This window comes from Brassica napus, chromosome A6 (assembly GCF_020379485.1).
Source record: "Brassica napus cultivar Da-Ae chromosome A6, Da-Ae, whole genome shotgun sequence".
NCBI classification, from domain to species: domain Eukaryota; kingdom Viridiplantae; phylum Streptophyta; class Magnoliopsida; order Brassicales; family Brassicaceae; genus Brassica; species Brassica napus.
In genome coordinates this window covers 7160264-7172506 of record NC_063439.1, presented here as the reverse complement: position 1 = coordinate 7172506, position 12243 = coordinate 7160264, and the positions used below count along the sequence as shown (strand labels likewise).

Below are 12243 nucleotides of genomic sequence, written 5' to 3'. Positions count from 1 at the left end.
TCTAGTCCACCTGTAATGTTTGAGTTTCTTCTCAAACTTTCCAGACATTTCTCTGTACTCCCTTAAAATTCTTTCTCAGAGAGATGCTCTGTCTTCATCACATTTTAATCATTCTGAGATTACGTAAACTATGGCTTCCCTTTTTGTATCTACTCCCTCTTCATCTTCCTTAACTCTCCACTCCTGTCACAGTTCTCCTTTTCGTGGCATTAACAAATCAATATCACTGAAACTTGCAAAACCTGTGAAGCAGAGTGCAAGACGCAGCACTCATTTGAGATTTTCACCAGAAGATGATCGAGTTCGCGAGTCTGCCAACGATGCTTCCTCTCCCGTGGCGATAGCTGAGGAGCAGAAGGAGGACCAGTCTAACAACAATGTACCGCCGTCTCCTGAAAACAGTGAAGAAGATGAAGAGAAATCGAAGCAGCAAGAGATGGACTGGAAGACGGACGAGGAGTTCAAGAAGTTCATGGGGAATCCATCAATAGAAGCTGCTATAAAGCTTGAGAAGACAAGAACTGATCGTAAGCTGAAAGAGCTGAACAGAGAGAGCAATAATGAGAATCCTATCATCAGAATATTCAACAGCTTGGCGCGTGATAGTTTGGTTCGAGAGAAAGAAAGGCTTGAGAAGGCAGAAGAGGCTTTCAAAGCTCTTGATCTCAACAAGGTAAAACTAATCATCACATCATGATTCTTTTTGAATGTTTGGGTTTTGCATCGTTCTGAAACTGTTTGTGTTGTATGTACAGTTAAAGAGCTGTTTTGGCTTCGATACGTTTTTTGCCACGGACGTTCGTCGGTTTGGAGATGGAGGAATCTTCATTGGGAATCTGAGGAAACCCATTGATGAGGTCACACCTAAGCTTGAAGCAAAGCTTTCTGAAGCTGCAGGGCGTGATGTTGTCGTATGGTTCATGGAAGAAAAGTCGAATGAGATCACAAAACAGGTAGATGAAAAGACTTGCAAAATTCTCTAATTTTGATGTTCTTGATCTCAGGATTAAGGCTAAACTTGTGGATTGTCTTTTATTTGTTGTGCTTGTGAAGGTGTGTATGGTGCAACCCAAAGCGGAAATAGATCTTCAATTTGAATCGACTAGATTAAGCACTCCTTGGGGTTATATCACTGCAATCAGTTTATGTGTTACAACCTTTGGAACCATAGCTCTTATGAGTGGTTTCTTCCTTAAACCTGATGCTACCTTCGATGACTACATTGCTAATGTAGTTCCACTCTTTGGTGGGTTCCTTTCCATCTTAGGCGTCTCAGAGGTAAACCATGCAGAATAATCTAAATTGCTAGTTACACATTACTGTGATGTTTAACTGTGAAGTAAACCCTTGATTGTTTGTTTCAGATAGCAACCAGAGTAACAGCTGCACGACACGGTGTCAAACTGAGCCCGTCGTTTCTGGTGCCGTCGAACTGGACTGGTTGCTTAGGAGTTATGAACAACTACGAGTCGTTGCTTCCTAACAAAAAGGCGTTGTTTGATATCCCAGTGGCTCGTACAGCTAGTGCGTACCTGACTTCGCTGCTTCTTGCAGCTGCTGCGTTTATATCTGATGGTAGTTTTAACGGAGGTGAAAACGCTTTGTAAGGATTCATAAACGGAACTCTTTTCTTTCTGTTATTGTTCTATCCACTACTGTGTCTCTGATGTGTGTATCTCAAACATTCTTCTTAGGTATATAAGGCCACAGTTCTTGGATAATAACCCGTTGCTTTCGTTTATCCAATTTGTTGTTGGTCCTTACGCGGACGATCTCGGCAATGTATTGCCAAATGCGGTCGAAGGAGTTGGAGTTCCTGTTGATCCTCTCGCTTTCGCTGGTCTTTTAGGTAAGTTTTTCATAACTATGTTTCTTTTTATTAGTATGTGTATTCATTCTCTAAACTTCATTAAACTTGTTTCAGGTATGGTAGTGACTTCATTGAACTTGTTACCATGTGGGAGACTAGAAGGAGGTCGGATCGCTCAAGCAATGTTTGGAAGAAGCACAGCTGCAATCCTCTCATTCACAACGTCTCTCCTTCTCGCTATCGGAGGTCTCAGCGGAAGCGTCTTGTGTTTAGCTTGGGGGCTCTTTGCAACTTTCTTCCGTGGTGGTGAAGAAACGCCTGCTAAAGATGAGATCACACCTCTTGGCGACGATAGGTTCGCTTGGGGCTTAGTCCTTGGACTCATCTGCTTCCTCACTCTTTTTCCCAACAGTGGTGGTACTTTCTCCACTTCCTTCTTCAATGGACCTTTCTTCCGTGGTGATGGTCTCTAAAAAAGGTTTAGATTAAAGATGTAGAAACAAGTATTGTAAAAAATCAATTATTATTATAGAAGGTTACATTGTAGTAACTATGCTTTTTTGAACATAACTTTTAGTGGAACATCACTTAGAACAAGTCTTCTCATCCCATCTTGCACAAACACACCAACGTCTCTACACATGACTTTACAGAAGTTGCAGACAGTTGGACAAAACACGATCTTGTAATCATCTTGGTACTTCTCGATCTTGAACCAGTTATCAACCGTTGCCTGACCAGGATTCCCTGCAACGCCACAAGCTGTAACGAACCACTGATTCGTCATCTCATCGTAGTTGTCTAAGTTCCAGACCGAAGCCGCACAGAACTTGAAGTTGAGATCGGTTGAGACGCGGATGATTCTTGAATTGTCTGATGGTGAGAACTCCAACGGTAGGCCTTTGGAGACTTCGTATTGGTCTTGGATAACGCTTTTAGGACATGTTTTGTTTTCGGGTTTGGACATGGTTAGTCCGCCGCCGCGACCGCGGAGCACAGGCAAGATGTAGTATTTGGTGCCTGATGTGAGACGTCCACCGTCGATGTCGGTTACTGGTTCGAGAGCGGCTTCCGTGGTGTGGCTGATAAAGACGGCTAAGAGGAGGGAGATATAGAGAAGTGATGACATTGTGGGAAACTTTCTTTTTATGGAAACTTTTCGAGAATGAGTTGAAAACGAGATGAGAGATGAGATTCTATTTATAGGCCGTTCGTATCATTTACGAAGTCAAACTTTATATGATTTGATCAAAAAATGCGTTGTAGTAGTGTAGTGGTCGAGCACAAAATAATTTCGTTGACTTGAGAATTGTCAAAGCTCGCCACGAGGCATAACGTCATATTTCGATCATCCATGACGAAATCCTTCTCTTCTTTGACTGGTGATAATGCTTAGTGCTGGATTCGCGGCTCAACCCGCCCCGATCCGCCCCGCCGCAGATTGAATCATTTTTTCGATACAAAAACTCGATCCACATAATCCACAAACAAAAACTTTTATATCTGTATCCGTCCCGCCAAAACTTTTATAAAACTTTTATTCTAATTAAAAATGATTATTTTCTAATTATATAATAATTATTTTAATTAAAAATAATTATTTTTTATTTATATAATAGTTATTTTTAAAAAATACTATTAAAATAATATATTTATAATTAAAATTATATAAATATTTATTGTTTTTTATATATTTTATGTAAAATATTTTTTTTTTAATTTGCGGGTTGGTGGGTATCCGCGATTCAAATTCGGCTGATCCGCATGCACCCCACTCAAAATAATTTCGATCTGCACCCGCAATTTAAAAATTTCAAATGGTTCAACCTGCATCCGCCTTGCGGCGGGTCAAACGGGACAGGACTCGCGGACAATGATTAAAATTTCCAGCTCTAATAATGCTGACTGCTGAGATTATATCAAGTTGACTCATATAACCGACAAAAAATTAAAATGAAAACCAGAGCAAACCTGAGAATAAACCGGACATTACAATTGGGCTTGAATTGGGCTATACTAATGTAAAATACATCTCCTAAGATGAGACCCAAAGTGAGTTTACTTAAGTGAAGAATGATGCTGTCTCTGGTCCAAGCTGAGAAGATAATGAGAGCATCTCCGGCACTCTCAGTCTCCTTAACTATTCCACTGCCTCTTGCTTCAACCAGAACTCGTTTCTCCAGCGAACCTCTTCGATTCAAACAACATGTTTCGAACACTCACTTCTTCTCACGACCAGTACGTCTCCTCTCGAAGCAACCTATCGTACGATGGAGCTTCTCTTGCCAATGCCGAAACAGAGGAAGAAATTACTCGAAGTTTGATGATGAAGGAGAAGACTTCATCGTGGTGAACTTCTATCGCTTTGTATCAATACAAGATCCCGCCGCTGAGATTGCAAAGCACCTCTCTTTCTTACAGGTCCGTTTAGTTTGGAAGCTGAAAGCATTCTGTTTGGTTCATCAGATATTGAAAGCTTTTCTTTTTGTTATTATACAGGATTTGAATATACGTGGTCGGATATATCTCAATGAACAAGGAATTAACGCACAGGTGTCGTTATCCTTTTCATTCACATGAGTAGCTTTGAAGTATATTGTGTGACTAGGACAAATCTTGTGTGTTTACTTGTGTAGTTCTTTTTTTTCTGCAGTACAGTGGACCATCTAAAGACGCTCTTTCATATGTTGAATGGTTGAAACAAGATGAGAGGTTCTCGGATATACTTGTCCAGGTGTCTCCTGCTATCGGTAGGCATGCTTTCCCTAAGTTGAAGCTGCAGAACAAACCTTCCTTAGTGCAGGCAAGCTACATCCCTTAAACACCACTTTATGTTCTGCTGGATTCAAGATGTTTACTTCGCATGCGCGTGATAATGCATTGCCTTGTAATATAGTGTAAGATTACTCAATATTGGTTGTTGTTTTTTTTGTTCTAATAGTATGAGGGAGGAATTTCACACCTTCCTCTACTTGATCCACCGATGCGAGCAAAGCCCTTAGAACCATCTGAATGGAAAGAGAAGCTGAAAGACATAACGGATGGTGACGGTGAAGCATCATCTTCAGATAGTGGCAGAAGCTGCATACTATTGGATGTCAGAAACGGTACTTCCTTTGCCTTATCCGTTTGTCTACAATAACAGAACAGTCTTTATTCCTCTTATTATCTAGTAACTACATGACTGATCACTTATGATAGTCTGTGATTCTTACATATTGCTCTAGTTAAACCTACTGGTGTTTTATTTGAGCAGGTTATGAGTGGGATGTTGGTCATTTTCGTGGGGCACGTAGACCTGAAGTTGATTGCTTCCGAAACACTTCTTTTGGGCTATCTGATGAAAAGGTACAAATTAATCCTAAGCTGAAGAGTTCCCATTTACAATCTGTAGATTAGGAGAAACTGATCACTGATCACACAATATTATAACGTATGAAGGTAAAGATATTTAACACTAGATAATTTTGTTATGTGCTTCCACACTATAGGAAGCTCCTTCAGACCCTTTGATAAATGTTGACAAGGAAAAGACAGATATACTGATGTACTGCACTGGAGGTATACGTTGCGATGTATATTCCACAGTTCTGAGGTACCGCACTATGGCTTCTCTACTCCATTATCATACCAACATCTCCTAAAAAAAAATGTTTTTCCCAAATAACTCTCTTATGAGAAGTCAAAATTTATTTTCAGACAGCGGGGTTTCAAGAACCTGTATACACTGAAGGGTGGAGTTTCCCATTATCTTGAGGAAGAAGGCACATCTGAATGGGTTGGGAATCTTTTTGTGTTTGACTCTCGTCTCTCTCTTCCACCAGCTGCCTACAATAATAATACCGTGGATGAAGCCAAAATAACTCCACAAACGCCTGTGGATACAAGTTTTGCAAGATGCTATATTTGTGATTCACAAGTTCATGAACTGAGACATCGGAACTGTGCTAACCTCGATTGCAATCTGCTCTTTTTGTGAGTTGCATCATATCTTCTGTTTCATCTATTTATGTCTAGTAACAAAAAAAAAAAATATGAGTTAAAGGAAGTTTCCTAAACTTACCTCTTATCTTTGGTTCAGATGCTGTGCAGAATGTGTGGTCAACTTGAAGGGATGTTGCTGTTCAGACTGCGTTACTGCTCCCAGACTGAGACCTGTCTTGCATGGAATAAAGAGATATGAAAAATGGCATGTGTATCGCGATTCATAAATGCAAAATGCGCCTGGTACTCATGCCTTGCCACTTCAAAATTATGTTCACTGCATCTCTGTGATGCTCATGGTGTTTCGTCTGTTCTACAATGGGCAAGTGATCCGATGTGAAGCAGAAGCTAATGCATAAAGTTCTTGAAGCAGAAGCTAATGCAGGAAGTACTGTTCAATTTTGTTAAGTTTTTGGGTGTGAAACTTGTCAATATTAAAATTTTCATTTCAACATGTCCAAACAAAGCTTGTAGAGCAATTCACAACTTAATTTATCTGCTTTAGTTGCAGCAAAGAGCAAGCAAACTATGATGCAACAAGATGGTTCTTGTTACTAACAAAGTAGAAAAATAGTTGTAGAGGTGATTATTTTAGATAAATCCGTTGTTTCAATATTTCTATAACTAACACACTCAAGTTTATCTGCTCTCACATTACATTGAGATATCTGATATTGCAGGCCTAGTGAAATATGGTGGCTTTGCTTTAAACAACTTTCTTGAAGTGTCCTCAAACTCTTTACCATCTGGGAGCTCCATTGGTTCGTGTAGCAATATAGTTTCTCAAAGAAGGAGACTGAGTAAGACCATCAGGTGCAACAGTGGTGTTCTGAGTTCCATTCTTCTGCTTCATCCTTCTCCGTGCTATGTATCCTCTGACCCAAGGAGTTACATCCTCGTTGGTCTTAATCATGATGAAGAAAATGATGCGGTAGATGATAATCATGCTGAGAATCACACTCAGGTTAATCCATTTTGATCGGTGCAAGTTGATCTGGAAGACGTTCTCAAGAACGTATTCACCTGGAATCTTGAAAGCACTCCCCTGGCTGTCAAACATCAAGCCTCTCAGATCATTCTGGTATTGACCCTGAAAGAACAAACAAAACAAATTAATCTTATAATCACATGATGATGACTAATATGAAGTGTGGTTGGTTTCAAGGTTATTACTTGTAGCGCCCAGAAGTGGAAGCTAATGTATGACATAGGGTAACGCCAGAAAGGTTTAGGGATGTCATTTGGAAGCCTGAAGAATCCAGAAACCAGCATGAAGATCCCCTGAAACAGAAAGTACACAATGAAGTCAGATTCAAGAAGAGCTTCTACTTCTATTTTTAAGAAAGGTTTTGAGGTATATGAGGAAGCACCTGGATTCCAGCTCCAATGATGATACCCATGAGGAAGTTGGGAACAATGCTAGCTATAGCCATCATCAAGCTCTCCACAACGGTGACACTGGCGTAGAGGCAGAGAACAAAGAAGAGATAGTGAGTGAATCCTGGATGCAACCCCACCATGAAGTAACAGATTGTCCCGGAGATGAAAGTTATGATGATCAAGAACGGCGTTGCAGCTAGTGTGTTGGCTATCACAAACGCAGCTACTCCATAGTGGCCGTTTAGTCTCTCTCTTTGGAAGACCTGCGATCACTTTCAATTTAAATAAACTCGTTTGGTTCAAGGAAACTGTGGGAGGAGCTAAGTTACCTTCATGTCTTCAACAAAAGAAGGAAAGCCACCGATTGACATGAATGTTACAAAGCCAAAGACAAAGGACGCACATGATCCTCGTGCCTGATTTTAAAAAAAAAACAGCAAAAGGAAAGACATGGTGAGAGGGAGATTAAAACTTCAGTAATAGATGATATAAGAAAATTACCAGAATGGCGCTGTAGCTAGTGCCAACGTTCCAATAGATGGTTCCAATGCAGACTGTGACCAGTATGTAAATAAGGAGTCTGAGCCAGTAATATCCAAAGTCCCTTGACATGTTGATGAAGGATCGCTTTGTTAGAGTGTAGGTCTGGAGAAGGAAACTAGCCTGGCTGCCTCCAGAGTCGAGAATAGTCCCTTTCTGTAGCGTTGAAACGGGTTAAAAAGAGACCAGTGACTCATCCCAATGTCAAACAAAACCTCTAGAAAAGGACAAAGAGTATACTTACATATTGTGATATCTCCTCAACCTTAGCCTTTGCATTGTAATAGTAGTCAGAAGTGTGGTAGTAGTCCACCAAGAGTCTAATAGCTTCGGTTGTGGTAATCTTCTCCAATGGATCATCGCTTGCTTCAAACTGAGAAGTAGTAGAGATTAACAAGTTTGATCAGCAAGTAAGATTTGAAAGCAGATCAAAAGGTAAAGATGTTTCAGTACCCTTAGCTTCATAGAGCCTTTCAAAGTGGCTCTAACTTTGTCAAAGTCTGAGTTTACGCATCTCAGGAAATGATCAGAAGGGTTCCTTAATGCAGGACAAGGGAATCCAGCTTGCGCAAAGAACTGCATTCAAAAGCAAAAAACATGGTTTAGTTTTCAAAATTTTCTTCAGAGATTGATTGGTTTAGGTTACTTGCCTCATAAGCTTCAGAAGCTTGGCCAAAGTAAACAGTTTTGCCACTAGAAAGCAGATACAACCGATCAAACAACTCAAAGACCTCACTACTCGGTTGATGGATCGATGCAATCACGGTCCTTCCATCTCGTGATAGTGCTCGCAATGTCTGAGTCACAAAGAAAGCAGAAGCACTGCACAGAGAAAAAAGCAATTAGGTTAAACTAGTTTTATTTAACAATATTAGAATTTGTTTGATAAAAAAAAAAAAAAACATATTAGAATTTGTTGTGAAACCTTTACCTGTCAAGACCACTTGTTGGCTCATCAAGAAAGAGTAAACGAGGTCTCATGAGAATCTCAAGAGCAATACTAACTCTTCTCTTCTCTCCACCACTAATCCCACGCAAATGCCAGTTTCCTATAACAGTATCAGCGCAATCCTGAAGACCCATCTCTATTATTGTCCTCTCCACTAGGGCAAGCTTCTCCGACCGTAACATCTTGTCAGGAAGACGAACTCTCGCTGAATACCATATAGTCTCTCTCACAGTTAACGTGCCGATTAAGTTATCGTCTTGCGTCACATAAGCCTGTAAATAATTACCAAAAAAAACAATAAAACACTACATGAGTCAATAGCAAGCAAACAAAAAACAATAGATAAGATCCAAAATCCAAGAACATTCTTATATTATTTCATACCAAGACAAGCAACAACTAAAACCTATGCAGAAGCATATCTGTACGTCTGAAAATTGTATTTTTTTTATATATAAAGTTGAAAAGTTAGGAGTTATTTTTTTACAAAAAAAATAATAAGTTGGGAGTACTTTTATAAAGTTAAAACTGTTGATTCTTTTTTTTCTATGAACTTGAAAGATTGAAGATTTAAAGGATGTGTATGAGTTGGTACTAACAGCTGTTCCAAAGGAGAGTTTGGTTTTGCGACCGTTGAGAAGAACGGTGCCGGAGAGAAAAGCGTTAGCGGCGAGGCGGCTAGCAAGAGCGTCGAGCATAGTAGATTTTCCTGAGCCGGAAGGGCCCATGAGAGCCGTTAGAGTACCCGGTTCGGCGTAACCGGTGAGACCCTCGAGAACGTTCTGAGTCTCACCGTCTCCCATAGTGACCATCACCGTCAGATCTTGCCACGTAAGCCTCGCGGACACATCTCCTACGAACTCCGTTGGTGTTTTCTCTCTCCATATGGCTTCACTCAAGGGACTTAACCCACCAACCGGAAAGGTCCCTCCGCCGACCGAGGCCGGTACGGTGGTTTGCTGCCTGCTTGGTTCTATCTCCATAGTAACCAAAACAGAGAAGTTTGCTTGGAGATTAAGAAAAGAAAAAACAGAGTCCGAGAAAACTGAGAAAAGGGTTTGTCGAGAAAATAGAAAAGGTGTGAACTTTGAATTTGGATTGAATCAGGTTAAGTAGGAGAGATTCAGGAGAAAAGAGCTTAGTGTAACAGAGTCGTGAGAAAGTTGCATGAACAACAAACTTGGACTCGTTTCTATTCTCATGAACTTAGGATGACTGAAACGAACAAAACACTTCTTCTTCTTTTTTTGGTTTATTCTCCTCTTATCTTCAAGATAACTGGTTCTTTGAATATTTTTCTTGGTTCAAACAAGAAATGAGATAGTTATGAAGACAGCAAAGAGATGGTTGGGAGAAGAATTGAATGGAAAATTAAGATGGAAGTGTGGGGTCCAATTTTGTTGATGTGGTGATTTTTCCAATTTTCTTTTGCTGCAACATTTAATGTAGGCTGGTAGTCGATAGATGGTTGCATTAAGTATCAATAGACCGCCCTTTTTTTTATTTTGATATTTTGCTTTTAAATTTTTCTGTTCATAGAGAAAGATATTTCATCGAACTTTGAAAGATTGCTATTTTGTTTTGTTTAGATGACTAAAAATGGATTTTTATATCTTATGCTTGATGGTAATGAAAATGGTTAGAAAGATTAGTAGTCTTAGGTCTTAAAACATCTTACTAAAGTGATATGTTTTACAGTGGCTATTTTGAAATTGAAGCTTCTTCCAGCTAAATTTTGGTGTGGAAGATAGATAGGAATGAAAGATATTACTGAAAACAAAATTGTGTTAGTTATAAAAAACATGTATGGATATTAAATGCATAAATAATGTTGACGGAAAAGTGCCGAAATTTTAGACAAGAGTATGAGTCTATAGTTGATTTGTTGGTACTTGTTTTGTTAACAAGGACCCTTGATGGCATTCTACGTAGGTCCAAGTGTCATTAGTTATAAATGCTAGTAGAAAATAGTAACACAGGAAAGTTATTTCCCTCTATTCTCCAAAGTCCAAACATCCATATTGGGCTGAGACGTTGAACGAACGTCGTTGTATTGTGTAACGTATACAAAAATCTTGTTGGATCAACAAGTGTAAGCCCAAATAAATGGAACGTGGGAAATGGCGATAATGGTCCTCTAACTAATTGATGTCCTTTGTTTTAAATCGAAACCGTGTCTTTCACTGAGAAGACGAAGGAAAAAGAATACTACATTATGTGATCCGTGACAAAATAGCTGTTAGTTACCTTTTTAGTAAGAAAATAGATTATGTATCGAGACATGTCCCATCCTAATTTGGAAATCAGAGATTAGGTATCATATGGTACAAAATATGATGAAAAGTGACTAGGGTCATGTACTCGTCGCATCGTATGGTTCAAAACATACTTGGGAACAAAAAACAATACAAGAAATGAGGTAAACGACAAGAAGAAACCGAACACTTGACTCAATCTAACAAAGCCACCTCTCCACGTGTAAACTTTATTTGTTTCATTTCTTTTTATTTTCTTTATCATTCGGGATGGATACCCATGTCGGAGTTGGGACTAATCTATGGATCTTTTAATAATGGACCAATCTGATTTGTGTAAACGCGGTGATTAGTACCTGCGAGTAAATGATGTATCTAAACAATAGAAGAGACAAGATAAGGTAGAAAACAAAACAGAAAGATAGAAGCAAAACGCGATAGATCGACGCAGCTTTTCCGTTACGTGGCAACCAGATAGACCCCATCACTGCCTTCACTTCCACGACATTAGACTACACTTACAGATGTAAATTCTTGTTTTGTTTTCATCCACCATTTCTTTAAGAATCAGTAGTGACGACGACTGTAAGCTCACAATTCACATAACTCCTCACTAGATTAAAATATGTAACTAAAGTGTTTAGTGTCCTTTTTAGCTCAATGGTCAGAGATTAGTATATTGACTATTCTTTATGGGAGCTTGATAACTGAGCTTGTTCATCAAATTGGCATCATGTAATTATACTTTGTGGATATTTTGGCTTGTGAGATGTAAATTTTTGCGATGCTTTTCACGGAAAATTTGCTTTTTCTACAAAATTAAAATTCTTTTAGAAGATTTTTTTTGGTAAAACTTTTAGAAGATTTTTAGTTCATGCAGATTGGATATTCAGGAATATTAAATTATTTTACGTAAGAGATAGACTACATTCATACGTTTATACATATTTTATAGCATGTGAAGTGTTGTAGATTAAGTTCATTTGTAAATCTTATAAATATATTTCACATACATAAAAGTATTGTAACTTCGACCTTCTAATTCAGTAAAAGTACTGTTCTCTGACATTAACTGAATGGACATGCATATTTGGTAGCTCACACATTTAAAGACAGAATTCTAAAGAAAAATCCTTACATTTAAACCATATCAATATATAGATTTTTTTGTCGACTATAAATATAGATAACTATGGCCATTTTGCTTTCCAATTAATTTCCGTTAATAAAATAGCTTTACGGGCTAAAATACAAACTTTGTAATATTAGAGATATTTAGCGGAAAATTACCTAACAAAGGTAAAAGAATATTATTAACGATAAGA

At 38.8% G+C, this 12243-nt stretch overlaps 4 protein-coding genes across 4 annotated transcripts; 2 read left to right on the top strand and 2 right to left on the bottom strand.

Annotated features, from left to right (window-relative positions):
* The first annotated feature begins 118 nt into the window (after nucleotides 1–118).
* LOC106346837 (probable zinc metallopeptidase EGY3, chloroplastic) lies at nucleotides 119–2407 on the top strand. The gene is made up of 6 exons (XM_013786284.3): nucleotides 119–673; nucleotides 756–953; nucleotides 1054–1278; nucleotides 1365–1603; nucleotides 1695–1849; nucleotides 1925–2407. Exons 1-6 carry the CDS (start codon nucleotides 131–133, stop codon nucleotides 2281–2283), a joined length of 1719 nt encoding a protein of 572 aa, XP_013641738.2. The 5' UTR covers nucleotides 119–130; the 3' UTR covers nucleotides 2284–2407.
* Nucleotides 2315–3036, bottom strand: LOC106346838 (kunitz trypsin inhibitor 5-like). Its single transcript, XM_013786285.3, has one exon. The coding sequence runs from the start codon at nucleotides 2937–2939 to the stop codon at nucleotides 2361–2363; it is 579 nt and encodes a 192-aa protein (XP_013641739.2). The 5' UTR covers nucleotides 2940–3036; the 3' UTR covers nucleotides 2315–2360.
* Nucleotides 3037–3869: 833 nt separating this feature from the next.
* On the top strand, nucleotides 3870–6309 carry LOC106346841 (rhodanese-like domain-containing protein 8, chloroplastic). Its single transcript, XM_013786288.3, has 8 exons — nucleotides 3870–4231; nucleotides 4310–4363; nucleotides 4464–4613; nucleotides 4752–4917; nucleotides 5067–5158; nucleotides 5302–5405; nucleotides 5510–5785; nucleotides 5892–6309. Exons 1-8 carry the CDS (start codon nucleotides 3884–3886, stop codon nucleotides 6019–6021), a joined length of 1320 nt encoding a protein of 439 aa, XP_013641742.3. The 5' UTR covers nucleotides 3870–3883; the 3' UTR covers nucleotides 6022–6309.
* LOC106346840 (ABC transporter G family member 11) lies at nucleotides 6212–10028 on the bottom strand. Its single transcript, XM_013786287.2, has 10 exons — nucleotides 9263–10028; nucleotides 8646–8935; nucleotides 8365–8536; nucleotides 8168–8290; nucleotides 7959–8087; nucleotides 7676–7870; nucleotides 7504–7590; nucleotides 7165–7437; nucleotides 6968–7075; nucleotides 6212–6884 (listed from the first exon to the last, which is right to left on the bottom strand). Exons 1-10 carry the CDS (start codon nucleotides 9644–9646, stop codon nucleotides 6534–6536), a joined length of 2112 nt encoding a protein of 703 aa, XP_013641741.2. The 5' UTR covers nucleotides 9647–10028; the 3' UTR covers nucleotides 6212–6533.
* Nucleotides 10029–12243: the final 2215 nt, after the last annotated feature.

Excerpts from the sequence above, each read along its gene's own strand:
- LOC106346837 (XM_013786284.3), top strand. The coding sequence starts at position 131 with ATGGCTTCCCTTTTTGTATCTACTCCCTCTTCATCTTCCTTAACTCTC. Across the intron at positions 954-1,053 it reads CGAATGAGATCACAAAACAG|GTGTGTATGGTGCAACCCAA; the intron begins GTAGATGAAAAG and ends GTGCTTGTGAAG. Across the intron at positions 1,279-1,364 it reads CCATCTTAGGCGTCTCAGAG|ATAGCAACCAGAGTAACAGC; the intron begins GTAAACCATGCA and ends TGTTTGTTTCAG.
- LOC106346838 (XM_013786285.3), bottom strand. The coding sequence starts at position 2,939 with ATGTCATCACTTCTCTATATCTCCCTCCTCTTAGCCGTCTTTATCAGC.
- LOC106346841 (XM_013786288.3), top strand. The coding sequence starts at position 3,884 with ATGATGCTGTCTCTGGTCCAAGCTGAGAAGATAATGAGAGCATCTCCG. Across the intron at positions 4,364-4,463 it reads AACAAGGAATTAACGCACAG|TACAGTGGACCATCTAAAGA; the intron begins GTGTCGTTATCC and ends TTTTTTCTGCAG. Across the intron at positions 5,786-5,891 it reads GATTGCAATCTGCTCTTTTT|ATGCTGTGCAGAATGTGTGG; the intron begins GTGAGTTGCATC and ends TCTTTGGTTCAG.
- LOC106346840 (XM_013786287.2), bottom strand. The coding sequence starts at position 9,646 with ATGGAGATAGAACCAAGCAGGCAGCAAACCACCGTACCGGCCTCGGTC. Across the intron at positions 8,291-8,364 it reads AAGCTTCTGAAGCTTATGAG|TTCTTTGCGCAAGCTGGATT; the intron begins GCAAGTAACCTA and ends TTTTGAATGCAG. Across the intron at positions 7,591-7,675 it reads CTAGCTACAGCGCCATTCTG|GCACGAGGATCATGTGCGTC; the intron begins GTAATTTTCTTA and ends TTTTAAAATCAG.